The 21,933-nt window shown below is 38.9% G+C and overlaps 1 protein-coding gene across 3 annotated transcripts in view; it reads right to left on the bottom strand.

Annotated features, from left to right (window-relative positions):
* Nucleotides 1–21,933, bottom strand: part of LOC105493085 (elongation factor like GTPase 1) — a 130,167-nt gene that overhangs the window by 101,808 nt on the left and 6,426 nt on the right. For 2 of the 3 annotated variants that reach the window (XR_011626251.1, XM_011760512.3), the window contains exons 4-7: nucleotides 19,920–20,004; nucleotides 8,119–8,252; nucleotides 7,269–7,406; nucleotides 5,166–5,380 (exon numbers count right to left, since the gene is read on the bottom strand). Coding sequence is in view for 1 of the 3 variants with exons in the window: in XM_011760512.3 (XP_011758814.1) it covers nucleotides 5,166–5,380; nucleotides 7,269–7,406; nucleotides 8,119–8,252; nucleotides 19,920–20,004 (572 nt within the window). In the remaining 2 variants the exon portion in view is untranslated. Of the gene's footprint in view, nucleotides 1–5,165; nucleotides 5,381–7,268; nucleotides 7,407–8,118; nucleotides 8,253–19,919; nucleotides 20,005–21,933 lie in introns of those variants that run through there. The other variant, XM_024796375.2, reaches the window with a different exon arrangement.

The following is a 21,933-nucleotide window of genomic DNA, read 5'->3' as shown; positions in this document are numbered from 1 at the left end:
TCTAGCACTTCTCCATTCTTGAATTCTATTTTAATTCGTTTCCTCTACAGAGTAACTGCAAACAAGAGTCTAAGAGACCTGCAGACCGATTTATATTCCAAGACTACTGATCTATTCGTTGCCTATCTTCATGAATGACAACTCAGTCAAGTATGAAATTACTGAACCACACACCCTTTTGCCCTCCAAGCTACGAAGTGGATTACTGTTAACTACAGAATTCTAAGACACGGTTACACAAAGACAAGTAAATCTATTACAAAGGGCTTCTCATTGTCTCTTTTCTCCTGTCCCTATGCTATAAGTTTGGGGACTCAGTTCTATGTATCTAAAGCAAGAACTTAGATTCTTGCTGCTACCCATCCAAGTCAATGTGTTTCTGCTTTTCAGAGCAGACTCTCCCAGATTAACATCAATTAACAGGACAGATTTAGGCAGAAGACCTAGGTTCAGCCTCTAGTCACACTTCTTAATCCTTTCCCACTGCAGAGAGTTTATAGAACCATCTTGCAAATTCTGAAATGTGCTCATTTTCCACTTTTGTGACACATGCAGCTGTCAACTTGGCCTATTCACTGACATTTTAGAGGAAAAAGGGAAGGAAAAAGTCTCTGGTGCTTTCATTTCCACCACTACTTTCCCATAAATTCACATATCAACTTGTTGAGAACAGACACTAGCCGATCTCTAAATCTGACCTTGTCTAACACAGGGGAACATTCAATTATTGGCTGACAGTATCTAAAAATGTCAGAAGTAAGAGCTCTGTAAATTACCCTTATTCTATCCATTCAACTTTCTCCCCATTCCTTTTCCTTCCACAATAAACTTCCCCCAATTTGTGTGATTGACTAAAATTGGCATAAAACATTAAATTACTTATGAAAATCACTGTAAGAAAGGGACAAGCCTCCCACCTTGTGGTTTACTACCAGAATGCTCACAAATCAGGAAATCAACAGGTCTGACCCTATTACACGACTGAATGAATCACTGTGAATGAATCTGAAGAAAGTCTTGAAATCATCTTAGCCCAATATTCTTGTTTTTTCAGATAAGTAAACTGAGGCCTAGAAAGGTGATAATGACAACCCATCAACCATATATGAAAAGTGCAAATTCTCAGCAGGTTCACAATTTCTATTTTTATCATATACACATTACCTCAATTTATTTAAGTCTGGTATGACCTTTCGGGCATCAAATGGACTAAGGTATCTATCATTTATTATAAACAGAAAGTTATGATATTATATTACACTGCCCAAGACAAAATCTGGTCAAAGGGAAACTGGAGAACAAGTTCCTGTAAAAAGGAAAATATATTTTAAAAAATGAAGCCAGAGATTTGTTAGGCTACTCCAAGCCTTGCATTCTAGTCAGCTCCTGATCCTTTCTTTCTTTCCAATTCTAAGTCATACTGATACATGTTTCATGAAGAAACTCTGTTTTCTCCTACTGCATCAGTTTTAGTTCTATGATTCCCATAAATTACATGCAATATCAAGCCCACAACTAAAGTAAAGGTCGTTATGGTCCCACTATTACTTATCCAAACCACAGACATTTTTCTCAAAGTAATAATCTTTTAACTACATTTGGATTTTTTGATTCCACAAGTCAGAAATTGCTATAGTTAAAAAAACGTGATCAATTACCTACTCCATTCTGAAATCTAATATCACTGTTAACACGGCCTCAGCATGTACAAATCCGGGAGAGGCAATAAGAAGAAATAAGAATCCTTATACCCCATAGGGCAGACACTAGAGAAGAACCATGTCAAAAAAAGACAGGATTCAGAGTCAGGCAGACTTTAATCTTAATATCAGCCTGCCTCTTATTAGTCAAGTGATGTTGAACAAAATTTACTCAATGTTCTTGAGACTTAGATAATAAATAGTAGTATCTATTTCAAAGGAGTGTTGTCAGAATTTGGCGAAATAATTTAAATAAAGTGACTAACTCAATATCTTGCACATGTACATCTTCATTAAAGCTAGACTAACTTTTGCTACTGTTGGTATAAAAGTTGATATAAATATATTTGTTCATCTATGTATAAATAACTTTAAGAAGATAAAAAAAAACTGACAGGAAATAAACTGAGCTAAGGAATAAGGTGGGATCCATTTGTGGTACACATTTCAATTTACTCAAGAATAAAGTTAAAAATCAATTGTATATAAAATATGTAAAGAAATGCAAGACTGGCTCAATATTCAAAAACATCAATCAATGTAATATACCATATTAACAAGCTAAAGAAGAAAACTCATACAAATATATTAATCAATACAGAAAAGGTATGTGACAAAACTGGACACATTCACAATAATGACATTCAGAAAAATATTAGGGGACTTCCTCAACTTGATAACGGACATCTAAAAACAGCCTGCAGACCTAACATTATTTCTAATGGTGAAAGACTTAATGCTTTCCTCCTAGATCGAGAACAAGGCAAGGAAATTCTCATCACTGTCAGTCAAATAGTGCTGGAAATTCTAGCTAATGCAATCAGCAAAAGAGAAAATAGCATGGAGATAGAAAAGGAAAAAAAATACAACAATTCCTATTTGCAGACATGATTGTCTCGCAGCAAATTCAAAAATATCTACAAAGAACTTCAAGTGAGTTCAGCAAGGTGACAGTATACAAGATCAACATATAAAAATTAATTGTATTTCTATATACTAGATGTGTGAACACCAAAATTAAAAATATCACTTATAATCATTCAGAAAAATGAAAAATTAAGTGTAAATCTACCTTAACATGTACAACACTTGTATGCTGAAAACTATAAAATGATCACAAAATATTTTTTTAAAATGTTAAATAAATGGAGAGGTATAGTGTGAGGCATGGAATAGAAAAGATTCAACACAGCACAGATGTCAAAATTCTCCCCAAATTAACAGGTTTACCAAGCAATTTCCATCCAAATCCTAGCAAGATGTTTTTGTAGATATAGGTAAGATTACTATAAAATTTACATGGAAAGGCAAACGCCTTGAACAGCAAAAGTAATTTTGAAAAATAAAAATAATGTGGACAGAAATAATCTACCTGATTTCAAGACTTATTAATGTAGCTATACTAATCAAAATTATGTGGTATTGTTGGAAAGACAGACACATAGATTAAAGGAACAGAACAAAACACTCAGAAACAGACCCACACAAGTATGCCCAACTGATTTTGACAAAGGCACAAAAGCAATTCAACAGAGAAGAGATAACCTTTTCAACAAAGGGTTCTAGAGTAAATGGAAATTCAAAGGCCCTCTTCTCCCACAAACGAAAACCTCAATCCAAGCCTCACACTTTATACAAAAATTAACTCAAAATGGGTCACAGACTTAAATGTAAAAAGTAAAACTAAAACTTTTAGAAAAAAATGAGAGACAATCTTTAGGATCTAGAGCTAGGCAAAGAGTTCTTCAACTTGACTCTAAAATCAAGATCCATAAAAAGAAAAAATGATAAAGGACACTTCGGTCAAATTAAAAACTTTGCTCACTTTGATGGTTGGGAGTGGTGGCTCATGCCTGTAATCCCAGCACTTTGGGAGGCTGAGGCGGATCACCTGAGGTCAGGAGTTTGAGATCAGCTTGGCTAACATGGTGAAACCTCATCTCTACTGAAAGAAACACAAAAATTAGCTGGGAATGGTGGTGTGCACCTGTAGTCCCAGCTACTCAGGAGGTTGAGGCAGGAGAATCACTTGCACCTGGGAGGCGGAGGTTGCAGTGAGTCAAGATTGCGTCACTACACTACAACTTGGGCAATAAGCAAGACTAAAAAAACCACAAAAAACTAGCCGGGCGAGGTGGCGGGCACCTGTAGTCCCAGCTACTCGGGAGGCTTAGGCAGGAGAATGGCGTAAACCCGGGAGGCGGAGCTTGCAGTGAGCTGAGATCTGGCCACTGCACTCCAGCCTGGGCGACAGAGCGAGACTCCGTCTCAAAAAAAACAAAACAAAAACAAAACAAAACAAAACAAAACAAAACAAACAAAAAAACAAAAAAAAATCTTTGCTCACTTTGAAAAACACTATTATAGGATATGAAGTCAAACTATAGACTGGGAGAAAATATTTGCAAAACACATACGAGACAAAGGACTACTGTTTAGAATAGAAAAAACTGTCAAAATTCAGGAGTATGAAAAAAACACAATAACAAAATGGGAAAAAATGTGAAAAGACATTTCACTCAAGAGGACCTACAGATGACAAATCAGCACATGAAAAGATGTTCGAGGTAACCAGCTATTATGAAAATGCAAATTAAAACCACAATAGCATATTAGTACACACCCAACAGAACTGCTAAAATGAAAACAGTGACAACACCAAAAGTGAACATTTGGAGAAAACGGATCACTCACGCATGCATTGCTGGTGAGAATATAAAATGGTACAGTCCCTCTGGAAACAGTTTGATAGCTTCTTTAAAAACTAAACATACAACTACCATACGACTCAGCAAATGCACTCATAGGCATTTATTCCAGAGAAATGAAACATGTTCACACAAAAACCTACACATGAATGTTTATAGCGGCTTTACTCATAATGGCCCAAAAAGGAAAAAAAAAAACCAGATGTCCTTTAATGGGTGAATAGTTATACTGGGGTACATCCACACCATGGAATACTACTAAGCAACAGAAAGGAACCAACTACAGTATTAATGCATGCAATAACTTGGATAAGTCTCTAGAGAACCACGCTAAGTGAAAAAAATCAATCCAAAAAAATCATATATTTTTTGGTTCCATTTCTATAACACCCATGAGATGAGAAATTTGGAGATAAGATAAATGGTTGTCAAGGGTTAAAAAGGGTTTGAGGGAGGGAAGGAAGTAGCTGTGGCAATATAAGGGCAACGTGAAGGAGCCTTGCAGTGATAGAAATGTTCTGTATATTGATGGCAAATGGCAAAGTCCTGGTTGAGGTATTGTACTCAACCAATGGTTATACAAGATGTTATTATGGATAGGAGGCAGTTACTGGGTAAAGGGCACCAGAGAACTCTCTGTATTATCTCTTACAACTGTAGGTGAATCTATAGTTATCTCAAAATAAAAAGTTTCACTAAAAAAACCAATGGCATATAAAATCCACAAAGAGATTTAATCAGATTCAAACAGACTTACCCAAAGCCCCACCCATCTATTGCACTGGTAAACACCACATTTCCCTGTTCTGGAGAGAAGTAAAGCTGAGAATCATCTGTGTCCTCCAAGCCAGTGCTCCAGTCATATACTTGCTCTCCTTGTTCAGAATGTGGATTCACTTGGGATTCAGTCTCTCTCTCTGCTCTTTCTTCTAGGACTTTAGAAGTAAAAAGAGTTCCTGTGAGTGCATTAATCTAGGAGAGATGGTGAAATGGCAGAGTGTCATTCAGATGCTTAGCACACTCACGGAAGGATAAACACTGTTTAACCTGTGTTAGGACTAGAATCATCAGTCAGTTTGGGCTCATTAAGCACACACGAATGGAGGTGGCATTTACAATCAGTAAATAACTTACATGTATCCATTCTCTAAACTCAGCATAACTAAATTCTAAGGCTTTTGGAAGGTCATTTTTTGATTATTATTAGTTTAATGTAAATGTTAATATCATACCCTTAATTTGTTTTTCAGCACTGAGGCCTACTATCACAAAGTACTCATGATTTCCAACCCCACAATCCTAGTTTGTAACCTTAGTCCACTGCCTTGCCATTTCTCACATCGGTTGTCTGAAATCTTCACTACCCTCTTCAGGCCCTCTTCCCAACTCCTAATCCTCAACTACTTTCACTCCCAAATAGGCAGTAATCTTATGTCCTACCTCAGAAAGAAAATGGAACCTATTACTCATATTTCCTTCAAGTGCCCCACATTCCAATCTACAAGCTCACTTATGTCTACAAATACCACTGACCTTTCTCCTGCCAACGCAGGGCAGGAGTTATTTTACCTCTTCCTATTTCATGTTTTTTTTTTTATTTTCTGAGGTGGAGTCTCGCTCTGTTGCCCAGGCTGGAATGGAGTGGTGTGATCTTGGCTCACTGCACGCTCTGCCTCCGGGTTCACACCATTCTCCTGCCTCAGCCTCCCGAGTACCTGGGACTACACATGCCTGCCACCAGGCCCGGCTAATTTTTTGCAAATTTTAGTAGAGACGGGTTTCACCTTGTTAAACAGGACGGTCTTAATCTCCTGATCTCGTGATCCACCCGCCTCGGCCTCCGAAGGTGCTGGGATTACAGGCAGGAGCCACCGAGCCCGGCCTACCTCTTCCTATTTCTACAGGGAATGATATCCATCCCTCATTCTTTTTCACAGTTCTGCTTTTATTGTTTCCTGCCTTTAGCAAATAAATATACTCAAGCTGTCCTCATCAATGGCTTTCCACTATGTTGAGGAAAAAATTTCAAACTCTTATGCATGGCATACAAGGTTCACCAACATCTAAATCCTATATCCTTTTTCCCATCTCTTGTCACTGTTTAACATAATCTAATTCTTCAGCTATAAAACAGTTTGTAGTCCTTAAATGAAACACTGTACTGTGCTTTTTCTTGCCTTTATGACTTTGCCCATCATATTCCTTCTCTTTTGAATGTCCTTTTCCTCTCTACCTGGCAAACACCTACTTCACTTCTATCTCAAGGTTTCCATTGTACGACTTCTAACTCATTCTTCCCTCTTGACCCAGACTGGGTTAGATGGCCCTTATGCTGTCATATCACACCCAGGGCTTATCTCATTGTTCTCCAAGTATCTCTTTGTCTCCCCTACTATACTGTGAGCTCCTTGAAAATAGGGATTCTGACCTGTCCATCTTATATTCACAATCCCTAATGCACAATGGACATTCGATAATTCATTTATTCAACATATATCTAGGAAATATTTGCTGAATAAATAAATGAATGAATGCTTGGGTAAAATTTCCTCTAACGACAGGTAATAAAATACTATAGACAGGTAATAAAATCCTAATATTGCTTCACTTTGGAACCAAGATACAGTTTTAAACAAGAGAGCCTATTGTCTAAGCTTTATATGGTGGGTGATTCCAAGAGATGGAAGGGAATACTGAGAACATGCTTATTCTGTAGCCACTGTTGTAGAATACCACCAACATGTATGAATATGAAGTGGAAAAGTTCATTTTTCTGTAGCAATGGCTCATACCAAGCTTAGTAACTTCCTTATAACTCTTCTTTGAGACTAAATTTTTTAAATACTAAAAATTAAAATACCTGTTCTAAAATATTCTTGAGGTGAGAATAGGCCTCTTGTGGGGTGAATTTCAGTTCCACTATCAAGCGATCTATCTTATTAATCACTAAAACTGGACGGATGTTTTCAAGCCAAGCTTGTCGCAGAACTGCTTGTGTCTGATAAAAACAGAAAGAAGAATGTAAAACTCATGATTTGAATTAAGTAAAGCACATTAGAAAATACTGATTAATAACCACTCTAGACAACGCCAGTCAGACAAAGGTATTCATTAGGCATTCACAAACTATGTATACAGCACAGTAGCAAAGAACTATAGACAAGAAATCATCATTGCCTTTACACAACTGACAGTTATGAAGGATAAATAAGGCCAGGCATGGTGGCTCACACCTGTATCTCAGCACTCTGGGAGGCTGAGGCAGGTGGATCGCTTGAGGCCAGGAGTCCAAGACTAGCCTGGCCAACATGGCGAAATCCCGTCTCTACTAAAAGTACAGAAATTAGCCAGGTGTGGTGGCACATGCCTGTAATCCCAGTTACTGTGGAGGCTGAGGCATAAGAATCACTTGAACCCAGGAGATGGAGGTTGCAGTAAGCCAAGATCGTGCCACCACACTAAAGCCTGGGTGACAGAGCAAGACTGTTTCAAAACAAACAAAAACAAAAACAAAGTATGTTAAATTAAAGTCATCATCTCTAAGATTCCTTCAGAACTCTGGTGATTTAACTCCATCACAGACTGGAACGTTACCAAATGTGAAATATAAAACCAACGTTCTGATTGTCAGTGAAATGCCTAAAGTCAGTCAGTTCCTCCTCTTTCCTCACCCTTAACCATTTAAGTATTTTCTCATCACAATCCACTACCTGTGGACAGACTCCTTCCACAGCATCTACCACAATGATGCATCCATCACAAATGCGAACAGCGGTTGATACTTCTGAGGAAAAGTCCACGTGTCCTGGAGAGTCTATCAGATTAATCAGGTACTCCTCATTACCTAAAACACAATTTGTAAACACACATTTTCAGTTCTCCAGGTATACAATGTTCTTCCTCAGGCATTCTAGAATAAGAAAGCTGAAAGCTTCTAAGAAAAAACTGAACAAAGCTAAAGGAGTTGAAAGCTCAATCCAGAGCTACCATTCCAAGTTTTCCCACTGATGGGACTACTGATTCCAAATAGCATCTATATAAAATGTTAAAGGACTTCATTATTCTAATAGTTACCACTTAAGAGCTTAATGTGAGCCAGCCACTATGATACTCACTTTTAATGTGCTAATCACATATTATTGAATCCTTACAATATCCCTATGAGATACATATTACTATTCTCCTTTTACAGATTAGGAAATTGAAACTGAAAGAAATCAATGCTCAAGGGCCTAACAGTAAGAGCTGTTCAAAGGGCTAACAAAGCAGTTGGCCAACTTCTTCCCTACAATTTGTCAAAGAGCAGTGTATGAATCTGCTCAATCAAGATTTAGACTCAAATCTACAAAAACTTAAGGAGCAGTTACTATGTGCCAAGCAGTGTGCTATGTGCTTGCCCATTAATATCTCCTTCAATAGTCTCAACAGACAAATGTATTAAACTTATAGTAGGGTGATGACACATCCTGAGTTGTCTGGTTTTAACACTGAAACTTCCACATCCCATCAAAGCCCTTAGTCCCATGCAAACAAGAAAAAAAAAGATCATCCTAGGTTATAGAGAGTTATCATTAAACATAACTTAGTATATCATGCAGAAAATTAGTAATGCTATAGAATTCTATACTCATTCCCCATTATTGATAAATTTGATAATTCTCTTTTAAAGACAGAATAATTATTTGAATGCTCAAACATATACTTCACTTTTGCTCCTCCCCTTAACTCAGAGTTTGTCAACTTGAATGTGCTCAAGAATGACTACAAGGTTGAGTATCCTTTATTTGAAATCGAAAATGCTCCAATGAGCATTTCCTTTTTGTGCCATGTTGGTATTTGAAGAGTTTTGAATTTGGGAGCACTTCAGATTTTGGATTTTCAGATTTGGGATGCTCAACCTGCAATGTATGGGACAGTTAAAGAATTTTCCCCCAATATAATTTTAATGACTTCGCTTGTGCCCTAGGTGATACAGATGATAAAACACCACCACAACAATAACCACAACCAGAACTTAACATCTGTGGACTGCCTATTCACGGCTGGCATTGCTCTAAGCATATTACAGAAATTATCTAATGTTTACTTACAACAATCCCCTGTAGTAGTTACAACTATTAGCCCAATTTTATACAGCAGGTAACTAAGGCACAGAAAAGTTAAGTATTTTTCTGAAGGACATCCAGTTAGAATCCAACTCTGAGGTTAACTGACTAAGATCACACAATTCAAAATGATAGAGTAGAAGTTCAAATCCATTTAACTCCAAAGACCATACCTCTAACCACTACACTCAGAAGGCAGTAACTTTTACCACACATGCCAAGATTCCACTGCTAATGAATTCCTAAAACACTGGGTGAAGCATTCCCAAGTGTACTGTGGCTCAGTGGGAAAGACTGCCATCAGTTAGCAACAGACTGTCTTCTTCAGAATCACTCCTCCCCACTACCTCCTGGTCTTTTCATGCAAACTGCTTTATGAGGAACCATTGCTCTGCTGAAACCACCGGAGAAGGCTCCAACCAGAGAAGACCACGGAGATCTCCAATGAAAATCCAAGAAGTCAAATAATCAGAGCCCTGGAGCAATGGTCCACTGGACCTCAATTGAGCCTTTCACTGTCAGATCTCACACCAGTTTTCCTAGCCAACATTTTCTTTCTTTTTTTTTTTTTTTTTTGAGACGGAGTCTCGCTCTGCCGCCCAGGCTGGAGTGCAGTGGCCGGATCTCAGCTCACTGCAAGCTCCGCCTCCCGGGTTCACGCCATTCTCCTGCCTCAGCCTCCCCAGTAGTTGGGACTACAGGCGCCCGCCACCGCGCCCGGCTAGTTCTTTGTATTTTTTAGTAGAGACGGGGTTTCACCGTGTTAGCCAGGATGGTCTCGATCTGCTGACCTCGTGATCCGCCCGTCTCGGCCTCCCAAAGTGCTGGGATTACAGGCTTGAGCCACCGCGCCCGGCCCAACATTTTCAATAAGTACCATGGTCTCAACCAAGTACACCAGAAAAAAAAGGAGCATGTCTAGTGGTGGTCTAGGGTCCTAGTATATAAAATTAAAGTTGTGAGATTCTTAGAATCACTCAGCATCTTCTCAGCCTAAGCCTTTATTTCATAGAAAAACATGCTAATGCCCTCAAAAGGTAAGAGACTGACCCAAGGTCCCAAAAGAAGCAAGCCAGAAATACACCCCGGGCTATCGAATGATCTTAGTCATTTCTCGGGTCTTAGATGCCTTCATACTTTGCAACTGGGGAAACCACACTAGCCTGTTCATTCGGCTGAACTCCAGACTTGAGAGTGGGAGAACTTCAAGCACTTTCCCACCCTTTGTGATACAACCTGGACCTGATACACAAGTTTCAGAGACTGGGTCTCCAGTCAAGTCCTTTACAGAGTCTAAAAATGCACTCGTACAGAAATTTCAGGCTTCCTATATAACAGTGCTCTTACCTTTTATTGGAGTTAGACCTTTTAGGGAATACTCAGAAAAATGAATACCTATCTACCTATCTATGCTCCTCTAATTATATATCCATTTCCAGATTCTTTGAAATTCATTCAGGAAGGGCAAGTTCAGATCTACAGAGGAACTGAAAAGCTAGAGATACACCAAGTGTTTCTGTCTGAAAATCTACATCCTAAAAAATAAGTGTCTGATCAAATAATACAGCTGAGAAATACAGCCGGCCTTGGAGCTCACATCACACATACATATTAAAGGTTCAGAGAAGCCCTGTGACAGAAGTCTGTCCAACTCTATTTAACCTGGAGTTTCTCAAACGTATTTAACGGTGAGAAAGAGGAAATGCCATGGTCAGTTACACAGCTGACAAAGGCTTGGCTCAGCTCTGAGTCAGGCCTCCCAATTCCTCTTTCAATGCCTTTTTCATCTTAACCCTTTGCAAACAACTTTAACCTAAATTTTCAAAGGTTGGAGAAAGAAGTCCCATATCCATTAGAGAAAAAAAGTCCACAAGCACAGCTCTTCTGCTGTGACTTCAGCTACATTATGTATCTTTAAAAAATGCCACTTACCACTTTTGTGTGTGTGTGTGTGATCAAATTTAAAAAAAATATAAAAACAGTTACAGGGTTTATCATGCTAGATATTACTATTGCTAGTGGAAATTATCTTAAAAGTAGAGAACGCATAACACTTTTCAGGAGACAAAATTTTTTACATGCTAAATGATCTTTCCAATTTGTAACAAAGTCCTGAAGCTATGTGTTGAATTAATCCCTGTAATAGCATTCAGGGACATAAGCTTCTGCTGCTTTACTTCCCAGGCATTCCAAACTAAACCGCTTCATTTCAAGGCACAGATATAATCAGTCAAGCAACAATCCAATCTTTTCATGTTCCAGGGGGCTGAAAAAAAAGTTGGAAGAACCAAAGTTAATTATGGGAGATATCTTCCTGACAATTTCTGCTGCTAATAGGGAGTTACGGGAAAAGAATTCCTCCCTTGCCCATGGTTTTAAAGTGCCATGGATAATCGTCTCACAGAAGGTGCACATTTGTCACTAGTACCTGCCAAAACACCTCTGTATTCAGTAAAACTTCATATAAGGAATTTAGCGTTCGACTTCCAAAACATTGGAAATGTTCACTAACACATACATAGAAAGCTGATGAGAGAAAACTTTCCGTAAAATAAAAAAGAAAAACTGAAGTTATGGATGAAGATCTGAACCTCCTGAAAGTGTCTTTTGTTTCAGTGTATTGGTAGAATATTTTGCCTGACAACAAAAATAACAGAAATACAGGCAGAACCTGAGTTACCTGAAGATATGTTCCTAAATTCCTTATGTATGAACTTATAACAATTATATACATAAATTGTACCCCAACTATAAAGTAACCACAAGTCTCCCTCCTCAGGAAATACCACTTTTTATTTTTTATTTTTTATTTTTTTTAAGAGATAGGGTGTCACTATAACATTCAGGCCGGATGCAGTGGCACAATCACAGCTCACTGCAGCCTCAAACTCCTGGGCTCAAGCAATCCTCCTGCCTCAGCCTCCAGAGTAGCAGGGACTGCAGGCACACAAGGGTAATTTTTATTTTATTTTTTGTAGAGATGGGGTCTCACTGTGTTGCCGTGGCAAGTCTCAAACTCCTGTCCTTAAGTGATCCTTCTGCCTCAGTCTCCCAAAGTGCTGGGATTACAGACGTGAGCCACTGCACCTGGTTTCCTTTTATATCTTAAATCACCACTATCCTTTTATATTTTAAGTCAATGTATAACATTATAAGTTATAAATCAACTAATACGGCTTATTATTTGACAGAATTGTAAAGCACAATTGTAAAGCTGACACAGGTAACAGGGTAACTATCTTTATGAGAAGCCTGCCACAAGGAGAGGTGAAGGGTGGTTGACTCTGATGGTATGTGTCAAAACTGAGATGGGGTCAGGCACAGTGGCTCACACCTATAATCCCAGTGCTTTGGGAGGCCAAAACAGGAGGCTCACTTGAGCCAAGACCAGCCTGGACAACATGGTGAGACCATCATCTCTACAAAAAATTTTAAAAAATTAGCCAGGCATGGTGGTACATGCCTGTAGTCCTTGGTACTCGTGATGCTGAGGCAGGATGACTGCTTCAGGCTAGGAGTCTGGGCTGCAGTCACCTATGATCACCACTGCACTCCAGCCTGGGTGACAGAACAAGACTCTTAATCTTAAAAAAAAAAAAAAAAAAAAAAAAAGTGACATGGGTTAGAAAAGAAAGAGGGAAAAATTATCTAGAAACAACTATGAATAGCAAACTGATTAAGTTTTCTTTTGCTGCACAAACCCAACCTGAAGGCCTCTCCAGACCTTCCTCCAACATGAAACTAGACCACATACAGACCACTTCTGATTACATTTTGCCTCACCCACTTTTGGTTTTTCTCAGTATGATGCCAGTCCACATCTGCCACCCAGTACTGTGGCCACACCCTGAACTCTGACATTACTGAGAACTTCTCCACCTTTGAAGGCCTGCTGCATAGACAGTAAATCTAATACATCCACATTGTCTTGATTCCTTTGATCATTGGCAATTTTGCTTGGAAGGGTGTAAGAACCAGAATAAGAAACCCTGGAGTTAAAAAAAAGGTTGATGTTTGCTTCTTATAATCTCTCTATGCCTAGCATCACCCTGGAGAGAGGGTCATAGATCAAGGACCAATTTCACACTGCTAATGCACATCATTACTATAAGGTGCAGGTCTCATTATCAGAGTAATTGAGAGACTAATTGTAGTATAACTTTGACTAAGAAGGGGGGAAGAGAGAGAACATGCAGAGGAATGTGGGGCTGAAAGGATTTATGTATTTTTTAAGACAAGAAAGACTTGAGCATGCTTAAAAGCTGATGGATACAAGCCAGTACAGAGAGGTGGAAGATACTGAAGAAAAGATCGTTAAGTCCAGAGCACAGGTTTTTGCCAGTGACTGGAGGCAAGCAAAAAATGCCCATACCATTACGCTTTGAGATACAGTGGCAAGCAGGTGAGAATTCTTTCCTTTTCTGAGAAATAGAAGGTAAGAATGTCTGCTGAGATTGTGGAGGAGGGGATGACAGATAGGCTGAAAGAGACCAGAAGATTCAAAATAGCTGTTGGGAAGAATGAGCAAGACCCAACAGGGACAGATGGAAAGTCTGCCAGCAGTTTGGAGGACCACTTGAGAACCTAGTCCAAATACAAGGACGAAGAAGTGTAGAGAGTTAGCTTTATCAAGAGTTCAAGTTTTGTTGGGAAAAATATGACAGAAGGTCAAGAACCAAAGAGACTGAAGACGCTGGCAAGACTGTCAGTGAAATGACAAATCTGGGCTGTACGAGGCAGGAAGTGAATGAAGAAAGAGGCTGTTGGGAGTCAAAAAACTAGAGAATATTATGAAGTCAAAGAATGGGTACCTCATTAGTCAGGTGAAAGAAAGAGCTGGGAGAATCAAAGACTGTAGAGAAGGAAGTATTTAAGTTTGAAATGTCGAAGATGGATAGCTCAAGGTGATGCTAAAATCCAGAAAGCAGTCATGACAATGGGTAGGTGAAGTGGAGAATCAATGTTGTTGAGAGGATAAGATGCTGAAGAAGTCATTTTCAGGGATGGTAAAAGCCATCTTAGAAGATTCATGAGGCCGGGTGCCAAAGTCATTAATGAACAGGAACCATCACCAGGAGCTGACAATGATTGGAAAGGTGAATAACCGGATGGTCTGAGTCTTGAAAGGAGAAGTTTGAAAACGAGGGTAGAAGAATTAACTTTTGTCATCAGATCTGGGAACAAAAAGAATAGCAATCCCGTATCCTAACCCAGAGATTCATGGAACATGAACGGACGAGTAGCATTCACTTGAAAAAGGTACACGGTAGGCAATGTCATCAGAAGACAGCCAGGCAGAAGGAGGAAACGTCAATAAAAAGGCATTGAGGATGTAGGGATGTTTGTTTACCTTGGAACGTTTTTAGAGTAAGTTTTGGTAAGGAAGGGAATAATAGGATATTGAAAGAGGGTGTCAGAATCACAGAGAAACATGGGGAAGAGACTATAAGAGAGGCCAGATCATGTGGCCCACATCGTGGGCAATGACTGAAGACCACAGGGATGTAGGTAGTGCTGGCCACAAGATGTCCATAGCAATCCCTGGTGGAAAGGAGATACTTAAGCCTCAGGAGAAATTATTTGTGGCCTAACTTCCAAGAGACTAATGGTCCAAGTGAATAGGCTGGAAATGTTGGTTCTAGGACTACTACCACATGCTAGAAATTACTCTGTCCTTGGGAAAGTATCTTCACCTCTCTGAACTCCATTTTTGCACATGTGTAAAGTAAGAGTAATACCCATCACAGAGTTGCTGTAAAGATGAAACAAAATCAGGCATATGAGACACCTAGCTCAGAAGTGAACTATCGTGTACCTAGTTTCTTAGGCCTGGCATCAACTGAATGCTTCACAAAGTAAAGCATTCATTGTCTGATGAGAACAAAATCTACCCTTCCGTCAAATGAGGGGTAATGAAACTCTTCCCTCCCAGCCTCACTCTAGAAAGAATAAGGCAAGTTAGGACCATGGGTAAACATTCACACAGCCAGAAGGAAAGGGAAGCTACTGCCTCTGAATGAAAGAGATGACTTTCTGGTACAAGCTGGCCTTGTCTGTAACTAGATGGCATGAGTCAGTGTCTCCATGGCCTGGTCTTTGGAGTATAAAACCAGAGAGCCACAGAGCTGAAATCAACACATGCATAAATCCTCCATCTGCCCACAACCACTAACCCTAACAGAGGTATTTACAAAGTGATCAACTTGCATATGGACCTCTTTGCAGAAGGCTGCTGTATCCTTGGTCTCCACGTTTGGAGGACATCCTCACTGCATATGACTGACTCTTGGTGAATCCCAAGTGTACCACTGACCCAGGCTAATAGCTAGACTATATGCTAAGGTTACACACTAAAAGTTTGTAAGCTAAAGCCCACTGCAGTGTGTTCCACAAGGTGTTTTACAATTTTTAAATAAGTTGGCAGCATTTTGATATTTGGAAGATTTTGCCAAACATCCTGATGCCAACTTTTCTTAAAAAAAAAAAAAAAAATTCCCACTGTGTATCAATCAATCAATCAACTGGAGCTGAATGATACTGGCCCTTACCCCAGGAATCGGGAGAGTATTCCATGGGTGGGCATAATTCACTCTCTAGTCCTTAAGAGCCCCACCCAAACTGCCTCACTTGTGCAGAGGTGTCAACAACATGTCAGGAACTAATAATATTGTACTTAATAATCACATCTGACAGGTATTAGAATAAGTAAGCTATTGGGGGGAGGGAATAAAGTTAGATATTTACCTCACAGCGTGTGCACACGTATGTAACTTGCATTAAATATAAAAATTGAAATTATAAAATAACTGGTGGTGAACTGAGAGTGATTTTTATTTCATTTTTGTGTTTTACTGTATATTCTATAACACACACTAAATTTTCTATAGTAAATATAAACTTGGGCCAGGTGTGGTGGCTCACAATTGTAATCCCAAAACTTTAGGAAACAGATAGAAGGCTTGACCCAGGAGGTTGAGACCAGTCTGGGCAACATAGCAAGATCCCATCTCTACAAAACATTTGAAATATATATATAAATAAATAAATTGAAATATATATACATATATACTATATATTCAACATATACAATATGCATATATGTACATAAACTTTTACATTTATCTAAAATATTTTAAAAGATGAATTAGATAAAAAATTCAAAAGTTCAGGAACAGCAATATTTGCTCAGATATAAAAAATGGTTATATAGTAGAAATGACAGCAGTATTCCTTTTGATGAATTTCATATTATTTAACCCATGTGAATCTATTTCTGTCTTATGTATCTGGATTCTAGGCTAAAGGATTCAAAGGCATTACATCCCCTTAGGATATTTTACAGAACGTGTATTGTTAGGAATACTTCCTAACTCTTGAGATGACAAGATAAATGTATGGTATCCTTGTGGGTGGGACACAAAGAGAGGTAAGAAACAGGCAAATAACATTTAATAATATGATCCCAACATTTGTAGCAAATTTTGGTCACAAACGTAAAGATAACAGAGGCTCCATTTTCTCAAAGAAGAATTAGGTTCCTGGAAAATGCTAAGATAGTGTATGACCTTGATGGTTTTCAATACCACTTCTATAACATGCATGATTTATCTGTTTACTTTAAACTAGAATAAGACCCTATATTTCAACCCAAATAAAGATTTGAAAATACTTTTGAAAGCTTAGTAAACTAAGAGTCAGAACCAGAGAAAGGGCTTAATTTGCATAAGAGGGCATTCAAAGTGGGTGAGAAGAAGGGGAAGGCATGGTATAAATAAAAGTCACCTGTGGAGTTTCTTCAACCATCAGGTTTCTCTTTTTCTCCCATCTAGGTTCCCCTTCAGGCTGTCCCACCTTCATAGCAGGAAATACCCCATTCTGGAGAATCAGCACTAAGATATGGATAAAAACATATCTCATCTCTCAGGTGATCTGAGAGGATATGTCCCAGTCAACATTCCTAACTTCTATCCCCATAAGGCTCTGAATTGTCAAGTGTGTTGACTGCTCAGCCCAAATTCCTTTCTAGGAAGTCATCCCATGCTCACAAGAAACATATTTGACACTTTGTGACTCCACTCCAATCACCACTGATTGGACTAGGAGATGACTAACCAACTAAGGGCAGCCAATCCACAGCTGCAACCTCTGTGATGGGTTGGCATGAAAAGATAAGCAGAGCCGCATCCTGTTCTTAAGACTGTGTGTTTAGAAACACAAGAGATCGAAGCAGTAGGCAACAGAAATATGGTGAAAACAGACAGGATAACAGGGTAAGAAGTCAGGGCAAAGTGAATGCACAAAGATGAAGACATGACAGTAGGCAAAAGCTATGAGACAGAGAAAAGACACACAGGATAATAGTGGAGATACAGACACTCAAATCCAAGGACAACAGTGAAGTTCCAGAGGAAGGATCCATAAACTTTTACTGATGTGGTCTCTAGAGCTATCTTGGATCCATAATCAAAATCTCGCTCCAATTTTTATGAGACACCACTCCAATAAGACTCCTGTTTTTCAATTTTCATGGATATTATTTCCAATATCATTTCACACATATGCTTTCAATAATCTATCCCACCCCAACCCAAGCTAGCTTAAGTCTCTGGTCTATGCAATCAAGAAAGCATACCTGGCTGCGCGCAGTGGCTACGCCTATAACCCCAGTCCTTTGGGAGGCCCAGGCGGGCAGATTACCTGAGGTCAGGAGTTCAAGACCAGCCTGGCCAACATGGTGAAACCCCATCTCTACTAAAAACACAAAAATTAGCCAGGCATGGTGGCATGCATCCGCAATCCTAACTTCCCAGGAGGTTGAGGCAGGAGAATTGATGGAACCCGGGAGGCAAAGGCTGCAGTGAGCCGAGATCGCGCCACTGCACTCCAGCCTGGGTGACAGAGCAAGACTCTGTCTCAAAAAATAAAAAAGAAAGCGTACCTAAAACAATCTGATCTGTGAGCAGCCAAGGTCCAAGAGCTCAACAAAATAGAGGTCAGACCATTCAATTCCCAGGGTGCTATAGCAAATTCTCCTACAATACTACACCAGGAAGACAAATGTGAATTGGAGTGGGTGAATTTTATGGTATATAAATTAAACCTTAACAAAGTGGTTAAAGGGGTCAGGAGAGGGGGACTAGAGACAAAGTATAGAGCAGAACAACTAAAATTGACACCCGAGAAATCTTCAAATAAAAACAGACTAATAGTATGAGTAAGGAAGAAGGCAGCCTACAAATCTCTTGAAGTCTATAAAATGAGATAAATCAATAGACCCTCGACCCCATTCTCTGGATCACAGGATGAGAACATACCCTTTAAAATGTGAGAAGTAGTTTAAAAAAAATGAAGCGTTAAACATTAAACATTGAGAATTCATGTGCCTAAGACCTTCAAAACGGGTTTGGCACAACAAGCCATGCCCCACAGAGTACATCTTTTGGTGGCAATGCCAAAGATATGACACTTGTGAAGGATGAACCACAGGTAAATCCATTAGGGAAATAAAATTTATCTTTATTATTTTCTTCTAATTACAAAAATATACATTTTGTGTAAAATTTTCAAATACAAATTTTGAAATTGTGTAAAAATTTCAAAATAAATATTTTGAAAAGTGCAAGTTTCGCCATAATCTAGCCCCTGCAGAGAGCTACTGTTAAGGGTTTGGTAAGTATCCTTCCAGACACCTTTATCCGCATATATATTTTTATTACCCAAACACATTCATGTCTTACAAAAATAGTCTGCAATTTGTTTTCTGTCTCTTAACATACCATTCTTCCCTATACAATGGCATACATATTAAACAGTAGGTTTAACAGCTGCACAGTATTTCACAGCTTGGATGTATCAGTTTATTTAACCATTCTCCTACTGACATTCAGGTTGTTGGTATTTTTTTCACGAATATAAACATTTTAGTGAATATCAGTGACATGTATCTCACACACTGACATGACTATTTCTGTCAGATAAGTTCCTAGAAGTGTTACTATCAAAGTAGCATCCTCATTTGAGGATAGCAAGCTGGTCCTGATCATGCCAGTCTACTTTTAAGTAAATAAGACTCCAAATCTAACATGCAGGCTAGGCCATGAGGCAGAATAGTAGGGCTGAACCAGCTAAAGTCCTAGGGCTCCTGACTTTCCTTGTGAAGAAATCCATACAAGCACCTGGTGGAGGGGGCCAGTGTGAACTGCCAGTTCTTCTGCCCTCAAGCCAGTCAGAGGTTTCCATTTGCTTCCAAGCCTGGACAGCCTGACTCTGACAACAGATCATGTGGAAAGGCCAGAATAAAATATGTAGAATATAAGCAAAGAAACTGAGGCATGCAATTAATTCAGAAAGAGAGAGGAGGACATGAAAGATGCAAAGCTGTGTTTCTGTAAAACAGATTGATTTACCTGTTGCATAATGTAGTGAAATGGCACTGGATTTCATAGTGATCCCTCGGATCTGTTCATCTTCTCTGCTGTCCATGTACCTTAACTGGAAAAATGCAACATATGCATCTTCACTTCCCAAAGAATTAAAATGTAACATTAAAATTTGCTAATTTAGATTTTTGTTTTAAATATTTAAATTTTTATTTTTATTTATTTTTGCACAGACAGGGTCTCGCTATGTTGCCCACGCTAGTCTTGAACTCCTAGCCTCAAGTGATCCTCCCACTTTGGCCTCCCAAAGTGCTGAGATTACAGGTGTGAACCACCATGCCCACCAATACTTAAATTTTAAACTACATAGAGTCTATTTTTCTTTTTTTTTTGAGACAGAGTCTTATTCTTTTGCCCAGGATGGAATGCAGTGGCACAATCTCAGCTCACTGCAAACTCTGCTTCCCAGGTTCAAATGATTCTCTTGCCTCAGCCTCCCAAATAGCTGAGATTACAGGCATGTGCTAACACGCCTGGCTAATTTTTGTGTTTTTAGTAGAGACAGGGTTTCGCCACGTTGGCCAGGCTGGTCTTGAGTCCCTGACCTCAGGTGATCCACCCACCTCGGCCTCCGAAAGTGCTGGCATTGCGGGTATGAGCCACCACACCTAGCCCTCTTTTTTTTTTTTTTTTTTAAGATGATGGGGGTCTGGAGAAGTGAAGTTGGTTGAGGGGAAGGGAATATGACAAATTGAAAAACATTACCACTAGGAACTCATAAATGTATTCAAATACTGCATACCCTCCCCAGAGTGTTGCTCATCCAAGTATCAGCAATGAATGATGGGGCAGGTCAAGAACAGCTTACAGACAGCAACATTTGGGAGAATTCTTTCTAAATATCAAGAACATAGACATTCTTTTCCTATTTACAAGCTGTTTGACAAATTCTGAGCAGAGACTGAAACAGAGGTCTCTAGAGGCAAGAGAAGTCTTTATTCCTTTCCCAAATTAATAGATTTTGAATACATCTTTTTTAAAAAAAGAATACAGTAGAAAATATTTGTAGTATGACCATTTCGTTGATGACTTTCATAACACCGTAATATCCACCAATGAGGATCTACATCTCATTCTCTAGACTTTGCAGTGCATCAGTATTGACAGTGGTTTTGTTTAAATAAGATTCCATCCCTTTCCAACTCCTCAGCCCTAAGCACCAGACTAACTTCCTCCTCCTTTCTCCAGAATGATTTTCCCTTACCCTACCTCATTCTCTCCACTGTCAAACTTTTGAAAAATTTTTAACCTTTCTATTTACTCCTTTCTTTCATTCAAAAGCACTGAGAATTATCTGTTGATATGAACTGCCACATGTATTCATCCACATTAATTCTGAAATTTTCAGAAAGGCTTCCATTTCCGCAGCTCTGGCAAAATCAAAGCCCTAAAAGCTATCAATGACCTCTGGCCAAACACAGTAATAATTGTCAATCCTCACTTTTCTTGATTCCAGTGCAGCGTAACAGTCACCCTTTGTGTGCATGTGTGTTACATGCATATGTGAAATTCTTCCAAGAGTCTGAAATATCTTAATTTACCTCCATCTCTCCTTAGATCCCATTGCTGGTTTCCCTTCACCTCTCCAACCTCTCAGTCCTTCAAAAAGTTTCAGTCCCTTATCAGTCTTCTATAATGTATGTTTTTAAGCACTGGGTTGGTATGAAACATGTGTAATACATAAATAACAACACAATGAACCCCTATGTATGCACCATCCCATTTCAAAAGGAAAAAAAAAAAAGTTTGTTATTTTTGAAGTACCCTGTGCTCCTACTGGCTTATAGGTAACCACTATCCTGAATTTTATCTTGATCATTTCCTTATTTTCTTTATAATTTTTAAAAATGAGTGTGTCCCTAAGCAATACATCATGTAGAGTGGCAAGTTTTAAGCCTTCTATAAGACTCACGCTTACTCTATTATACTGTCACTTTTTCTCTGCTCGATATTTTCCTGAGATTCACCCCTATTGATGTAA

This window comes from Macaca nemestrina, chromosome 7 (genome assembly GCF_043159975.1).
Source record: "Macaca nemestrina isolate mMacNem1 chromosome 7, mMacNem.hap1, whole genome shotgun sequence".
NCBI lineage: Eukaryota > Metazoa > Chordata > Mammalia > Primates > Cercopithecidae > Macaca > Macaca nemestrina.
Note: the sequence above shows the minus strand (reverse complement) of the source record. Positions and strands in the feature narration are given on the sequence as shown.